Raw genomic sequence first — 16,627 nt, 5'->3', positions numbered from 1 at the left:
CTGTTTGCAGAAGTGGTCCACGTTATAAAATCCAGATGGCGCCACTGTCACTGGAGTTATCGCTCCATCTGCATTTCCGTAGATTGAACAATGCGACCTTCCACAGAATGCTTATGTTTACTCTACAGAAATGTGCAGTCGCTTTTCTAGAACTCTGTTAGCTGTATGAGGGTCCGGCATGATGATTTTGTGCAGTGTGTGGCTGCATGAACCTTCTCATTTAGTGGATGATCAGTCGATAGCTACGCGTCACTACACCCAACATGTTTCATGGGCCAGAGGTGGCTTTTCAGCGTCACCTATGGTTCTCGACCGCAGCGATGCTGTGGCTCTGCGTTGGGCTCGGAGTTAGCTTGCAAATTAGTTTTCAGGCATCACTGAGCACGCATGCACTGTGTGCATGGTGAACCTCTGAAAACTTTGTCTGCGAAGTCTCCCAATGCATGCAGGAGGAGGATCACAGCAAGATATTTTTTAGCTTAATCCCTTTTATTTGTTTACTGCAGAAAAAAAAAAAGAGCCTAACAGCAGCACCTTGCGGTTCTTGCAGTGCCTGCGTAAAAGGAATTAAAAAGCTTAAATTGCAGTCTGCACAGAGAGCAACTTACATTTAGTGACATTGTGGACGGCAGGTCGTCATGGCAACTCGCTGGTTTAGCACGGCAGCGAGCGTGCATTGTGTAGCAAGTCAGTGCATGCCACGGATCCTTTCTGCTCCTTTTTTTCTCGAGCTAAATGTAAAACGCAGTGTTGTACAAACAAGCTCGCTGTCTGTTATTTACCATCGGCAACTGCAGCAGCCGCTACCTGTCACTGCAAAGCCAGGCGTAGTTGCGTACATCATTTTCTCTAAAGTACAAATCAGACTTTTAAGGGGCAGAAAAGAATATCTGAGATATGGTTTTTATTTATTGAAGTCCTCTTGAATGAAGCAGCTTTTGATTACCTCTTTACTGTGGCATCTGACGTGCAACTAATTAATGTGAAATTTGAGTGCAGCTTGATTTTGCGATATATTCAGGCATAAAACGCTTAAGCAGTGATGGGAATGCTGCGCCAATTGCGCCAATCTGCGCCATTTCGATAAAGCTGCTACATGCTGCTCCAAAAAAGGGGCCTTTTTGCAAAATTGCGCCAAAGCTGCGCCAAAACGAGCCGTCGCCAACGTCAGGTACTGCCCTGTGAGGGAACTATGCTTGCGACTGTTGTCCGCCATTGAAGTCTGAGAGTAGCCGGTAAAATCCAATACGATCCAGTTCTCAGTCTTCGTCTAGAGTGCTCCGCATGGTGCTCCGTCTACTTCGTCTCTGATGGGAGAGTGTGACTGAGTGAGGGTGTCGTGAACGCGTCACGCTTTCCACCGCGTCCGAGCTCCGAGCGTTTCCGGTGGGCCGGCACCGGAGGCGAGTAGTTGGTGGAGTGGGCCGTGGCTAGGCCTTGGCGCGTCGGTGCGCGCTCTTGCACTTTCCCGCCGCTCGTTCGCCTCGACTGCGTGGTTTCAGCGGTTTCAGCGGCGTCGTGGCGGCGTCACGATGGCGCTCTCGAAACTGAAAGGTAAGCTTTTTCTCGTTTTTTGCGCCTTTTAGTTTATTCAAATGAGTCTTTCTGGACATAAGAGCTGATGAGTCAGTGTGGCGGGGTTCAAATTTAGAAACTGAACATGACTTAACAGTAGCAAATTGAGCGAATGGTGGTGGATGCACGTTGCAGAACCGCGGTAGTTTGAGCCTGCAAGAGAGGGTGCTGTTAATTCCCGGTTTGTTTACTTTTTATGAAAGAGTACTTGTAGTTTTGTGGCGTTCGTCTTACGCTAGTATCAGCTTCGAAAGCCCTGGAGCACGTGGCGTGCTGGGCAGCCGTGTAACGTCGCTCAGTAATTTCATATTGCCATCCGCAGTTCTACGAATTCCGTGGTTGAAATAAAGCTACAGTGACGTCCGGGCTGCCCATAACAACCTTGCGGCACGAAATGCATAAAACTCGCCGGCGACCGGGCCATTCACGCGCTCCTTTATTCACTCGGCATGCGAGGTCGCTTGGTAGTTTCGGATTGTCCGGCTGCGGAGCCTACGGAATGCGTTTTCCTGACATCACTTGGCTGATTGAAAGACGTCCTTAAAGCGGTGCCTTTGCAGCTTGAGCTGAAAGTGTTATATGGATATGAGCACTGAACTCATGCTAAGGAGTTTTATGTAGCGGCTTCTGAAATAAAGTGTATACCGCGGACGTATATGACGCCGTACATTTCTCACGGAGTTGGTGGGCCTTCTGGCCTTCGTGCTCGTGTTGCTGCCGTAATTAAAAAAACTTCCGAGGCGAAAATGAAAGAAAGTTCCACGGAACGCGGTATTTTGCAGCCTTCCGGCTATACGATGAAGCAACAAGCGTCTTCTGGCGCGCCCGCTACGTTCGTACGATTTTGGCGCTGCGCTGACGGCCCTGTCTGTTGTCGAAGCTTGGCAGGCTTCGCGAATTTACGGCGGAAGCTTTCAAAAAGTAAGGGGAAACAAGGTCGTTTTTCAGGGCAGCAATTAACGGGCGGGTAAGGGATACGTGGGAGAAAGCCTCCACCCTTCCTCGGCGGTCGAGGACTGCATGATAGCGCGATCGCGCGCTCAAAGCAGGTGCGCTCTTTGTCGGCGAAAGTGGTACTGCTTTTATAATTACACGTGTCCGGTTTTTAGAATGGAGCTTGCTCTGCCAAACATCTAGACAGAAGCCTTCAATACTTTGTAATTAGTGAGCTGCAAATTTTTGGCACTTTGCTTATTCTGTATTTATAACAAACTGCTCTTTTGTTTTTACGTGTTCAAATTAACGTTTATCCAAATTAACGTTTATTCATCAAATTAGTGCAGGAAAGATTGCCGGTATGTGCAGCTCAGGTGCTCTGAAAGCCCTGAAAAAGCTACTTTTGCAGCTATTAGTGCAACAGCTACAACCTAAGGACGCTGCAGTGAAGGGCTCTGGAAATTTCGACCACCTAGGTATCTTTAACGTGCACTGACATCGCACGGCCCTCTGGAATTTTGCCTCCATTGAAATTTTGTTAAAGTTAATTTTTAATATTCAGTTCTGTATCGAGGAACGTGTTTCTATAACTTGTACTGCCACGTTTGAATGAAGTGTATAATTGTTAACCATGACTGTTGTGGGAAAAGAACCGTAGTGTTTCCTGGGTCTTTATTTTTTTTTTTAGAATATGTTTAAGCACTCTACAATTATTCTCTAATTTACAGGATCATATTGCTTGCATAACAGCTTTTTATTTCATCAAACTAACATTATTATTTATCGTTTGCAGGACGCAACAGCAAATTTAACTCTGGCATATTGAAAGATGTCGACTGCAATGGAGATTGCTTCGAGGTGTGGTGCAGACCAGGAAAAAGGGAAGAAAATGCTTATTGCATTATTTGTAACCAGACAATCAACTGCTCACAGCATGGTGTCACAGCAGTGAAACGGCATTCACAGAGTAAAAAGCACTTGGAGCTGACCAGCAAGCTTCGGGGCCCTGACGGGAGGCTGAAGAGGCCAGCTGCTGTTCAAGCATCGTTGGATTTTTCATCGACAGGCACGATGACCCATGCAGACCGTGTCACAGCTAGCGAAGCACTTTTTGTTTTGGCATTGACGATAAAAGGTCTCCCATACTCATGGGCGGATACGGCTACACCCCTTCATCGCTTGATGTTTCCCGACTCAAAGGTGGCTAAAGACTTCTCCTGTAGTAGGAAAAAAGTGTCTTACGTTGTGTCAGATGGGCTTGGGCCTTATTTCAAGGGACTTGTGCATGAGGAACTGAATCGTCCTGGTGTGTTTTACAGTATCAGTGTAGATGAAACACCACTGCCAGAACAGCGGTGCCAGCAGTTTGATGTTCTCGTGCGCTACTTTTCTGGTGCTGAAAAAGGAGTAGTGGTCGAGCACCTGCAGTCGTTTCGTTTGGGGAGGGCAACGGCTGATATCCTTTTGAAATGTGTAAATGAAGCCACTGAAAATATTCCTCGAGCAGGGTTTTTTTCATTTTTCAGTGATGGTCCAAATGTAATGAAGTGTTTAAAGAAAAAATTGACCCAGGAAAACGGCCCCTTAATGGAAATCGGAGAGTGCTCGCTGCACAAGGTGCACAACGCGTTTTCATGTGCTCTTGATTCATTTGGTAGTGAAGTTGAAACTGTAGTCAGTGACGTGTATTACTTTTTCAAGACATCTTCGGTGCAAAGTGCCCAGCTCCAAGAAAAACAAGAGGCTCTTGGATTGCCTGAAACTGTGTTTTTGCGTCATGTCAACTGTCGCTGGTTGTCTCTTGTACCAGCCGTGGAAAGACTAGTCGAGCAGTTTTCTGCCCTAAAGAGCATCCTAGACTCCCAGAAACCAGTGCGTGCTGCAGGTAGCATGAGGGCGAGACTAAACAGAAACCTGAATGACAAAAGTTTCTACGCAAAGGCTCTGTTTGTGAAGAATGCAGGTGACCTAGTTGTGGGATTTCTGACGCTGTTTCAAAAGAGTGAACCTTTGCTGCATGTTCTTTATGATGAAATGGTGATGATGTTGAAGAAAATTTTGGGCAGATTTCTGAGGCCTCAGGTGTTCATGTTGAAACAGGGACATGAGCTCGCTTCCATTGATGTCGAAAGTTCGCAGAATTGGAAGGAAAGCATAGTAGTTGGGGCAGATACTGAGGAAGCTATGAAATCTTGGTCTGCTTCAGAGAAAGCTGAATTTCGACTAGGAGCTAGGTCATTTTACATAGCGTGCTCAAAGTACCTTCTGACAAGGCTTCCTCTTCAGAATTTGACACTTCAGCACCTCAGGTGCTTGCACCCAAACACCCACTCCCAGGAGTCTTCAGCAGAATCGTTCAGATATCTTGCAAAATGTGCGCCTCAAGTGATACAACCTAGCCAAGTTTCATCTCTCCTTGATGAGGTGACACTCTTAAGCTCTGAAGCGCTGAATGTGGGCACTGATGGGCCACTTGACAAATACTGGCATAATATATTTATCATCAAGGGCGCTCAAGGTGAGAGAAAATATCCGCTTTTGACTAAGCTTGTCAAGGCCCTTCTTTCGCTTCCGCATGGGAACGCTGATGTTGAGCGAGGCTTCAGCCAGAATACAAGGGTTTTGAATGAGAGGTCGAACCTTTGTCTGGCAAGCGTGAATGGTATTCGCCAGATTATGTCATTTGCCAGAAGGTACAACAGTGACCCATGCCAGCTTTCAATTTGTCCAAATGTCATTAGGGCCGTTCGAGGCGCATCGAAACGGTATGCAGAGCGCATTGCCTGCGAACAAGAGAAGTCGAAAAGGCCACGTGCAGGTGCGGATCCAGTGCTAGCAAGTGCCAGCTTGTCTAAAGCACAAGCGAAACAGAAGGTAGATGAAGCGCAGCACATGTTCAGAAATGCTGAATTGCTGATTGAGCGGGGCATGAAGCTGAAGAACTTCAGTGACATTGCGAGTGGCCAGGCAATATTGAGCCAAGCTAGGGAAAAAATGAATGATAGTGTCTCTCATCTGGCTGCCTTTAATAAGGGCTCAAAGAAAGGAACATAGGCCTGTCCATCTGATATCAGTATTTTTAAAGCACATGCCTAATTCCCTTTCATTTCTCTTGATTCTTGTGCGAAGGGTTGTCATACATGCTTACTGCAATCCAAGATGGTCAGTTCCTTTTTTTCTCGAAAGCAGGTTTAGTTCAGTGGCTGCTCCTGTTTACACTCATAATTTATTTTAATATTTTGAGTACTTCGGTCTCAGTTCTTTGTTGCTGGTGAAGACAATGTTTCTTTGTCTTGCGGTACAATTACCATGGTAATGATTACCAGTGCTAGTCAATATACACTTTGTGTGTTTCTGTATTGCATTGCATTGATGTATGCTGTTACAAATAAACTATAAATTTGTCTTCTAAGCTTTTTTTTTCGGAAATGCCGGCTCTTGCTACAAAACAAGTGACGCTTGCTACAAAGCGAATATTTTCCTGCTACAAGGCCTGCTACAAAATGGTTTTGGCCATTCCCATCACTGCTTAAGCTACCCGTAAGAATGCAGCGAAGCATTGCTGCTTTGTCGCACAGGGCCTCCTAAACTATTGCACTGAACGAACGCTCCTCAGTGGTTTAGAGCAGCAGGGTGCAACCCTTGCCTGGTCGTGCCGTCCTCTCCCGAGTTTGCTGCGCCCTGTGAGAACACATTGCAACGTGCTTGTCTCATTGCTTCAAAGAGGAACATAGAAGCCACAAAGGACGTGTCTTCGTTTGGAGCAGGCCACAAGGCATGAGTAGCGCATGCCCGTTCCCATGGTAAACGGCGTGGACACCATAAGGGCACCATACACACCCATGTATGTGTTGGGTTGCTGTTTGACTGCCAATCCATGACTGATTTAAGTTGCGACTAGCAGTTTTGTGGTAGATCTTTCGCTGATTCTAACGTAGTCAGCCTCATTAATGGGCCCATAATCTTTTCACAAGGAATCACCTCATTTGGGCAAGGCAGTGCATCGTTCTTCGCAAACCCTCAAATGTGTGCCGCCTCAAACAGAGGTGTTATTAGGGTAGCTGCCTGCTACCGCATCCACTGCGGTTGCTTTTGCTCAGGTGGTTGCGGTGCACATTCTAAGCATAACAGGTATCTGTAAATGCGTTTAGGAAGTCATTACGCATAGTCGGCGCAAACCGAGCACGACCCCTCTTGCCTGTCCCCGCCGTACCTCGTCCTCCACTTTACACCTTACACCTTTCTCTTTTCCACCACTACCCCCACCTTCGCTTTTTCATTTTTGCCTTCCCATCATAATCACCCCACTTTCATATCCTTCGCCGTGCCCTTCGCTTTGCTATAGTTCTGCCGATTTTACCGACAGCGGTGATAGCGCACAAGCCAGGAACTGGCACCTAAGAGCTATGCTCTAAAACCTTGCTGAGTTCTTCTTTTGTGGTGTTTCGTTTATCAGCAAAGAGCATTAGTGTTGTTGGGCATTTCACTGCATCAGTTTGAATGTACTGACATCCTGCCAGCACTCACATTCACGACCGAACTGACAGCTGCTTTCAGTGTTTGGACTAGTGGGGTGCGGCTGAAAATGACGAAACTCGAAATACGGGCCAGAGGCTACATGTGTTCCCCCCCAGCCTGTTCCCAAATAATCCCATGAGCTATAATCTCATGCTAAGCAATGCAGGTTCCAGTAGTGCACTTGGCACTGAATGGGAGCTGTGTAGAGATACTGTAAATCATTTGTCACATCATGGACCTCATTGCATCAAGCACTGTATTGTGATCTTGTGTGGGATGTATGTTACAACCCCTGATATTCTTCTTACTTGGGGTGGCTTTTTGTAGGCAAATTTGGATGTGGATGGAAATGGTGACAACCTGCTAGAGTCACCAGACCACATGGACAACCTGCCAGACGATGTTTTGCTCTTGGTGCTTGGCTTGCTCGACATTAAAACTCGAGTTCTCATCGAGAGAGGTACTGTTTCTCTTCGTAATCTCTTCTTTCTGGATGCCTTTTAAAGGCCACCAGTTGTGTTCGTTACATTTGTTAAGTTGTGTTGTTTTGCTCACTTGTGTTGTTAGGTGCTTGTAATACTAGACTATTACTCAAACATCCACCCAACCACCACCATACGGCTGCATAAGAAGTTTACGTAGTTTTAATGTTTGCAATTGAAAAAAGAATCTCTTGATGGTAATCTACTCCTTTGGGGGTTTTCTCTAAATTCATGACACAGCTGGTTATTACTTGCAGCTGCGTCGCCGTGGGGGCTCGGGGGTTATGGCGTCATGCTGCCGACCCAAAAGACACGGGTTCGATCCCGGCTGCAGCGGTCAAATTTCGTCGCCCATGTACTGTGCGATGTCAGTGCACGTTAAAGACTCCAGGTGGTCGAAATTTCCGGAGCCCTTCAATACGGCATCCCTCATAGCCTGGGTCGCTTTTGAACGTTAAACCCCCACCCCACCCAAACCATAAACTACAAACAATAAACACCCACACACACACACACACTCACACACAACCCCCATAAGCCAAGCTTATTACTTGCAACTGAAAGTCAAGACCAAGCACTGAGAGTAGAGTGCTGTTGCCTGTAAAGTTGTGTTGTGCTGCTTAGTTTACGGGATGCATTATGCAATGCTGTAAGCTTTTGCACCTGCCTTTGCCACTTGCAGTGTGCCAGCGTTGGCGGGCACTTGCCCGTCGTCTCTGGAAGGCTCAGGACAAACTGTCTTTCACGGGTGTCTTCTCAATCAGCCAAGGAAAGCGTAAGACATTGGCCCACTTTCTGTTCTTTCTTTTCACCACTGCATTTTGCCTCCTAATTTCCCTTCTCATTTTTCAGCATGGGTTAACAGTATGTCACGTGTAGCTGTGTGCGAATGTGTAGTAAGCAAGAATTGCTTGCTTGCAGTGTTATTGCTGCTTGTGCACTAAGTGATAAAACACTGAATTTGGAGACGTGCTGTGCGGGAAACATGCAAAGTGCTACCTTTGTGCGGATAAGGTCAGTTTTTGGGGAATCCATGAACAGAGGGGTCGCAGTTCAACGCACACCATGCCATGGGCACACCAATTCATAGAGCTAGTGAGGAAGGCAAGGCCGAAAGATTATCGGCTTCCAGGTAAACTCTTAAGTGTTGTCATTTATTTATTTATTTTATTTATTTATTATTTATTTTTATTTATTTATAGATACTGCGATCTTGTACAGATCATAGCAGGGTGGGACAAAACAAAATACAAGCATATAAACACACACAAATTCACAACATTTACAGGCACTTTTCAAACAGAAGTAAAGAATTTTGATTAACAGTCTCGCTATTAAGTTTGTTCCAATCAGTAATTGTCCTCGGAAAAAAAGAATATTTAAAGCAGTTATTTCGCGCGTTCAAAGGGGTGATTGTTAGTGCATGCCTTTGTCTCATGTTATAACCTGAGGAGTAAGAAAAATAATTAGAGGTATCAACTTTATAATGTCCTTTTACAAGCTGGAAAAAAATCTTTAATCGACAAACACGATTGCGCTCAGTGACGGGGTAACCCACTTCGCCTCACGAGCTCACTTACAGATGCACGGCCATATGAGTTAAAAACAAATCTAGCTACTTTATGCTGTATTCGCTCTAATTTCTGAATGTTTGTTAACGTGAAAGGGTCCCAAATGATTACGGCATATTCTAGTAACGGACGGATGAGGGAATTGTACGCCAATAGACGAACACTAGGTGGGGATGACTTTAGGGAGCGCCTCAAGAAAAATAGTTTCCGCATTGAGTTTGCTACTACAGCGTCTATGAATGTGAACATGCAGCCAGCACAGAACACCCATAGCACTACACAAAATAATGATCCCAGTGCAAAACTATTCAGTCTCTTGCATTTTACCCGCTCTATACAGGAGGGTTGTGTAGAATGTGGGACAATCGCAAGGCTTGATGCCTGTATACACATTATGAACATACTTATAAAGAGGTTGTGGAAAGTAGCTGCTCCACAGGAACAGATACTCGTACCAAAAACAGCAAATCCCACATTGAATAATTGAAATTGCACATTGAAAAATTGCAAAGGCAGCAAATTGCACATTGAATTATTGGTTGTGCCACACTGCACCTTGCAGCAAATGTTGCACTAAAAGCTTCAGCATATTTTCTGTTTCGGCTTTTGCTGGCTTTGGCTGGGCTGAAACTGTTTCTTTGTTTTACCACAGCTGCACTGTACCGATGGATGCGCAGTATTATGTGACTGTCATCATGGGGGAATACCCATGACTGGTGACATTCATTAGTTTATATATATACCATCAGTCATGCTGAAAGGAAGCAGTCGTCTTGTGTGCTGAGACGGCACACTATATATTGTGGGCCTAACCCTTCTCTCTGTCTTCACTGCTTTCTCCTCAGCCCTGACGGTCAATATTCTGCGAGCCATTCTGGAACGCTGTGGTAAATCCTTGCGCCGGCTGGACCTGGCCACAGCGTCGCACATGCTCGACCACAAAGCAGTCAAGGCTATCGGTAATGCTTTGTGCAGGGTATCCTGCTCAAAATTCACCTTGAAAAGTGTCAGTTAGGAACCAGGAAACTGGCCAAAATGAAATAAGCATGGATATCGTATATACTTGCGTAAGGGCCATCCCGATGTGAGGGCCACACCCCCAACTTGGCAGCCAGTAACTCATAATAAAAGAGAAAAGGCTCCCAAAAGAACTACTTCACTTTATGCGGGCATAATTTTGCCCACGTGGTGTGTTACACTGGGAGCTGATACATGAACTGCCTGCGCAACCATGCACGAATCGTCCCATGCGCCGGTGTCTGCCTGGAACCACTTATATGCAGTGCCGCAGTGCTGCTAACCCGTCCTGAGCACGCGGCATTCACACCAGAAAAGCAAAAATTATGCTGCAAAAAAAAACAGTATGGGGTGCACCCACGCTAGTGGCGCATGTCTTGGCGGTGATGTCTTTGCGCTGCCCGCCAGTCTAGGGTGTCGTAGTAGCATGCCAATGTCGCCAGCTCCCAATTGTCGTAGTAGCTCCCAATGTCGCCAGGCCTAGTGTGCTTCACTACGAAACCGCGGTGGAAGTGCTTTGAATCTAGTCACAGTTTACTACAGACGGTCCGATCTTGTTACCGGTTTACTATCACACAATAGCCTCGCATAAAAATGAATGTATATAACTGATTTTCGCGAGGTCTTCAATAGTGAAGCACATGGAAAAGCAGGCCAGGTGAACACCACCTCACAGTGGTGGCTGCGTGTCGCAAGCATGGCACACTGCTCCAAACCGTTGGTCAGTCGAGCGCCAGATCTTCGGAGAATCTTGATCTTAGAATCACGTGACGTTTGCCAGTAAAGTAATCTAGCATCCTATTTTACTTTTAGCGGTTGATTCGTGCCGGTCGTCGGGCGCGTGTCCTTTCATCCATACTTTCAATGCATTATGTATTTGAAGGATTTGCCAGGACTGCGCTAATCCGTCACAAAAATGCATGTCGCAGCATAAAAAAAGAATGAAATCAGGGCTTTGCTTTAGTTGAAAAAATTTTACTGAAAAATGCTGGTCCCGTATGAGAACTGCACTATGTCAAAACTGCGGAAAAAAAGTGTGGCCCTTACATAAGTATATACAATATGTCCTCCTTGCGTCTGTGAGGAATAGGGAATAATTACATTGTGTTCTAAAAGTGGCTTCCTTAGGTATCTAAATATTTGCGCTTGAACGTGATGCATCATAGTGTTTATGAAAGTAACAGCTTAAAGTGAGGAGGTTTTTCCCTGGAATTTCGATTTCTCACTGTATGTATATCCAGCATACCTAGTTTTCTCATATATGTGGATGGTAGCTTGTTCACAAGAAACACTCCTCAGTGGATTATTAAAACAAATGCCAAGTACACAGGATCACGTTCCTGCCTCAACCATATTTTCTTTTTGGCAATTGAAAGCTCGTTTCCCAAATAAGCAGAATAACCAGCTACAGTTCTAAGAAACATGCCAAAACAGTTTAAAACATATTCAATATGGGAATGACTCTCTCTCTCAGGTAGTCAGCATCTGCAAACTTTGACTTTGCAAGTGCAACTACCCTACCTTCTAGGACGCAGAGAGAGTCAATCCATGACGTGTAGGTTTTATCAAAACTACAGTTTAATGCCTTAAGGTGTTTTTAAAAACACTTTCAGTATGACTGCCCCGCCGCGGTGGCTCAGTGGTTACGGCGCTCGGCTACTGACCCGAAAGACGCGGGTTCGATTCCGGCCGCGGTGGCTGAATTTCGATGGAGGCGAAATTCTAGAGGCCCGTGTGCTGTGCGATGTCAGTGCACGTTAAAGAACCCCAGGTGGTCGAAATTTCCGGAGCCCTTCACTGCGGCATCTCTCATAGCCTGAGTCTCTTGGGGACGATAAACCCCAATAAACCAAACCAAACTTTCAGTATGACAATACTGGTGCTCAGGATCGGACACCAGCAACTTTCTTTTGCCGGTAGCAGTACAGCTGATTGCAGCTCCAATGTCAACATTATGGCTGTCTGCCTTCTAAAAACATTTTAAGAAGTGATGAAAAAACTGTAAAATGGTGTAACAAACGGTAAATAGTTAAAAAGAAAATTGCATCAGGAGTATTATGCAGCATTAATAACTAAAGGTGTGTGAATATTTAAATTTCGGATGCAAATCGAATGCGAATGTGAATAAAAAAATGCCTTCGATTATTGGATGTGTGTCCAGCTCAAAAAAAAAAAATAATTTCAGAAAGTGTAAATGGGCAGGTGTCATTATCTGTCTCAAATTAATGTATGGTCTTTGCAACCAAAATGAACGAAACTAAACTGGCTCAGTACCATACAAAAAAAAATATATTGTGACATGCAGATATATGTATACTGCTTGATTAGGCACATAGCAATGCGCAGCATGTAATGTGGTTTTATAAAATGAGTTACAAAGTGAAATCTATGGAGTAACACATGGCTCGCTACTAAAAATAACATGATGGGTAGTAAAACCTCATTAATTCTGAGCCCCGCCGCAGTGGCTCAGTGGTTACGGCGCTCGGCTGCTGACCCGAAAGACGCAGGTTCGATCCCGGCCGCGGCGGCGGAATTTCGATGGAGGCGAAATTCTAGAGGCCCGTGCGCTGTGCGATGTTAGTGCAAGTTAAAGAACCCCAGGTGGTCGAAATTTCCGGAGCCCTTCACTGCGGCGTCTCTCATAGCCTTAGTCGCTTTGGGACATTAAATCTCATAAAGCATAAACCAATCTTTCTTCAAACAAGGCTATGCAATGAGAGGTTTGTTCTCGGATGCATAAAGTCGGGGTCATGATTACTTCTCTTCGTTTATTACTGCTAGTAATGTAGTATTCTGTGGTAACTTACTGTAAAAACTAATTATTGAAAAACAAGTGCCAGCAAATAATTCTTTGTCCTTACCTTATTGTTCTTTTAATTGGGTGCTGCGATGGCTCAGTGGTTATGGTGCTCGGCTGCTGACCCGAAAGACATGGGCTTGATCCCGGCTATGGCGGGCACATTTCCATGGAGGCGAAATTCTAGAGGCCCGTGTACTGTACAGAACCCCAGGTGGTCAAAATTATCCAAAGCCCTGCGCCCCTCCTAGTCTGAGTCGCTTTGGGGCGTTGAACACCATAAAACCACAAACTTTTCTTCAATGGGAAACTGTTGCCGTGAGTGTTATACCGCACAAGCTTGCCACCGTGGGACGAAAGCCTCTGTGGTGGATGCCTGCGCAGGCATGCGCTGCCCCAACCTGGAGCACCTGGATGCATCCGGTGTGCAGTTGACCAATTCATCCATCCATCAACTCGCAAACAGATGCCCCAAGCTCAAGGTTTGTCTTCTCCCATTTTCCCTTCATGCATGCATCCAAAAGTGCTGCTTTTTTGTGTAGCTGTGGGATTAAAGTTGGGCCCTTCATTTTCTAGGGGCTTCTTTTTAATGTTTATCATTCTCTCGCTAATCTTTCAAGAATCAACCTACATAGAGAACATTTTCTTGAGCAGAGATAGTTTTTTTGCTTTGCATAAAATGAGGCTTAAAGAAAGTAATGTAGGTGTGGTTCACTGCGGAAGGCAACAGCTGGTGAGTATTGAATCAACAGTTGCCCTACGAACTAGCTCCAACCTGCTGTGATAGCTTATTGACTATACGGCCTTCAGCTATTGAGCATGGGCTTGTTGATATAATCCCAGCCATGACTGAATGTTTCAGTTGGAGGTAAAATTTAATAACTTTTGTGCACGAAGATTTTCGTAAAAAAAAAAAGTTTATATCTAGTTTCTGAAGTGGCTGCTTCAAAGCCTTACATTGTAAACTCAAGTTCTAATTTATGCAGGATGACATTTTATCCTTAACACTTTTCTTGATATGGAGAAATAAAAATGGCATCCATTTCAGAAAGTTCCCTGCCGCAGGATATCTTTACTCCTAGCAAAAGCTTTACATAATATATTGCATATATTAACAATGATCATGAAATTAAAGGCATATTTACAATTAGCAGCCAAAAATATGTGATCCGTGAAGATTTGGTAATTGTGATGTCATTAATAAAAATTTTCAGTCTAAGCCGTTGTCTCCCCTTAATGAGGAGGATGTGAGTTTCAGAATGCGATAATATGGTCATAAAGGCAAAGACCATTCTGATTAAAAAAATTGACTACTATACACACTCAAGGGCCGCCGCAGTGGCTCGGTGGTTATGGTGTTCCACTGCTGACCCGAAAGAAGTTGGTTCAATCCCAGCTGCGGAAGTTTCATTTGAATGGAGTCTAAATACTAGGGGCCCGTGTACTATGTCATGTCAGTGCACGTTAAAGAATTCCAGGTGGCATAAATTATCCTGAGCCCTCCATTATCGTGTCTCTCGTAGCCTGATTTGCTTTTGGATGTTATAAACCTCATAAAGCAAACTACTTTACGTCATGAACTTGCTTGCTTTGTGCGTCTGTGCCATGCAGCAGGCACAACTGCAACGCATCTTCAATGTTTTCTTTTTCTGCAGAAAGTAGCATGGTGTGTACATATGTGCATAATGTAATGGGCTGCTCTTGTTGTCTCTTTCAGAGCGTCCTGCTGAGGGACTGTTGTGATGTACGGGAGAAAGGGTGGGTTCAGGAGCACACCTCACTTTTTTTTTTTTTTACTCGATACTTTACCATGCGAAACTGAAGTGGTGCCTCGGTGATTGTGTTTCTCTCCCCAGACTTAAACGGCTGCTTCGACGATGCAAGTCCTTGGAACGCCTGGACTTAACTGACATGTACGAGTTTTCTGGTGAGGTAAGAAACCTTGGTCATTTTGTGCAAGCATGCATTGAGATGTGTACTTAAACCCTTTCGGCCCTGGCGGTGTCACCACAACACAAATATTCCGCTCGTGCATCAGTAACGTACGGAAATGCTATTAATTTTTAATAGGACAGTTCCTCCGGATCCCTGTTGCTATTGGCGTCACTGTTTACAAATTTTCATTGAGGTGTGTTCTAGGGAAGCATGGTAGGCGTGGAGTGAAGAAGCAGAGGTATAGCAAATTTGTAGTTATACCTCGCTAACCATTCGTTCTTTTCCCCGCTCAGATTTTTAAATGTTTTGTGAAATGTCCGTCCACGCTTATATCATCGTCGTAAACATATTGAATGCGTAGACACTGCTGTGCAACATGTTTTTGACATGTGCGACTTGGACACCACCAGGGCTCAACGGTTGCCGCCAGTGACCATTGAGTGATCTTTCATGAAGAGCAGCTGCTAGTAGTTTTGTGGATCCACCTACACTGATGATCTTGTTGGACAGCTGACATGAATATTCCACACAGCAAGCAAACGAAATTTTAAAATTAGCTTTTTGATGAACTCTCCTCCTCCTGTGAGCATCTGCAGGGAGCTGCACGAAGCAGCCGGGGTATTCACACTGCAACTCGCGCACCACTGCTCATGCAGCACGTGTGGCGCACTCTCGACGCTGGTAGCAGTGCAGCGTGTTTGGCTACTTTTTTATGAGAACGTGTATTTGGTGTGCTTGTAAACAGCTTCTGCTTTCTCCCCATCTGAGAGATATCTGCGCCACATAAGCCTAAGGTTGAGAGCAAATTTCTTGTCGCCTGTAGAGAACAGCATTTGGTCAAGATGCAGACACGACAGATTGTTTTCCAGTTTATGAATTCTTCTATAGTAAGCAGTTGGTTGGAAAGTAGGCACAAGCCAGATGCTTTGGGCCTCACACAAGCTTAGAACTTAGATGTGCTGGGCTCCGCGCTGAGCGTTACTGAAGCACTTCATGAAGCTCTGTAAAAGATGACGCTACAGATTTGTGGAAAACCTTGTCCGCGTTCGCCTTCCAGGAAGTCTGTTCAAGGTTTGAACGTGTGCTGTTGACATGACACATATCAGCTGGAACACTAGCCTGTCTATGATGAGGAGGAGGAGAAATTCCGCAGAACACAAGGTGAAGGAAAACGAGAGAGAGCGGTGCCTTTTGTGGCAACAGCAAGGTCCATCTGTACCTTACAATTAAAAATAAATGCTTGTTTAGAGTTCTCCACACTGCAGAATAAATTTTTTCATTCACTTCTTTATTGTCAGTTGCAGTTACCAAAGTGATCCCTTTCGCATTTTACACCCATTGAGCTCTAACGTTCGATTTTGACACCATACCTGTAAATCCGTTAATATTTGCACCATGAGCTGTAAATTTTTACTATTTGGTAATGGGGCGTTAATTAAACATTGCAAAGACATGGAGCAGAAAAATCTACGACCAAAATAAAAAAATTCAGGGCTGAAGGGTTAACGTGGCGAGCAGGTTCTGTGACGAACTTTGGTGTTCATATTAAAGTGCACTGCACACTGTGATGGTGACTGTCTTTTTGCCGTGCAGTGCTTCAATGTCGAAGGGCTGCAACTGCGTCACCTGTCTCTCCGTGACTGCTCGGGGCTGACCACGAAGGGCATCTGCCGAATAGCCAACATGTGCAGTGCCCTGACCCACCTGGAGCTCCAGGAGTGCTTTAGGGTCTCGGATGTCGACCTGCTTGCGCTCTGCAAGGTGCTGCTGTCACCAGTGCTCTATTGCTTTTT

The 16,627-nt window shown here is 45.2% G+C and overlaps 1 protein-coding gene and 1 long non-coding RNA gene across 4 annotated transcripts in view; both read left to right on the top strand.

The window, feature by feature from the left end:
* Positions 1-16,627, top strand: part of LOC149365099 (putative RNA-binding protein EEED8.10) — a 45,683-nt gene that overhangs the window by 3,691 nt on the left and 25,365 nt on the right. For all 3 annotated transcript variants that reach the window (XM_089575180.1, XM_089575179.1, XM_089575178.1), the window contains exons 6-12: positions 7,357-7,489; positions 8,194-8,286; positions 9,928-10,041; positions 13,284-13,381; positions 14,617-14,657; positions 14,756-14,831; positions 16,428-16,595. In XM_089575180.1, coding sequence (XP_089431306.1) covers positions 7,357-7,489; positions 8,194-8,286; positions 9,928-10,041; positions 13,284-13,381; positions 14,617-14,657; positions 14,756-14,831; positions 16,428-16,595 — 723 coding nt within the window. The remainder of the gene's footprint in view (positions 1-7,356; positions 7,490-8,193; positions 8,287-9,927; positions 10,042-13,283; positions 13,382-14,616; positions 14,658-14,755; positions 14,832-16,427; positions 16,596-16,627) is intronic.
* Positions 1,005-5,917, top strand: LOC149365101 (uncharacterized). Its single transcript, XR_016289259.1, has 2 exons — positions 1,005-1,554; positions 3,305-5,917. It is a non-coding gene; the product is annotated as an uncharacterized LOC149365101 (long non-coding RNA).

The sequence above is a fragment of the Amblyomma mixtum genome, chromosome 2 (assembly GCF_055824585.1).
Source record: "Amblyomma mixtum isolate Tamu chromosome 2, ASM5582458v1, whole genome shotgun sequence".
NCBI lineage: Eukaryota > Metazoa > Arthropoda > Arachnida > Ixodida > Ixodidae > Amblyomma > Amblyomma mixtum.
Note: the sequence above shows the minus strand (reverse complement) of the source record. Positions and strands in the feature narration are given on the sequence as shown.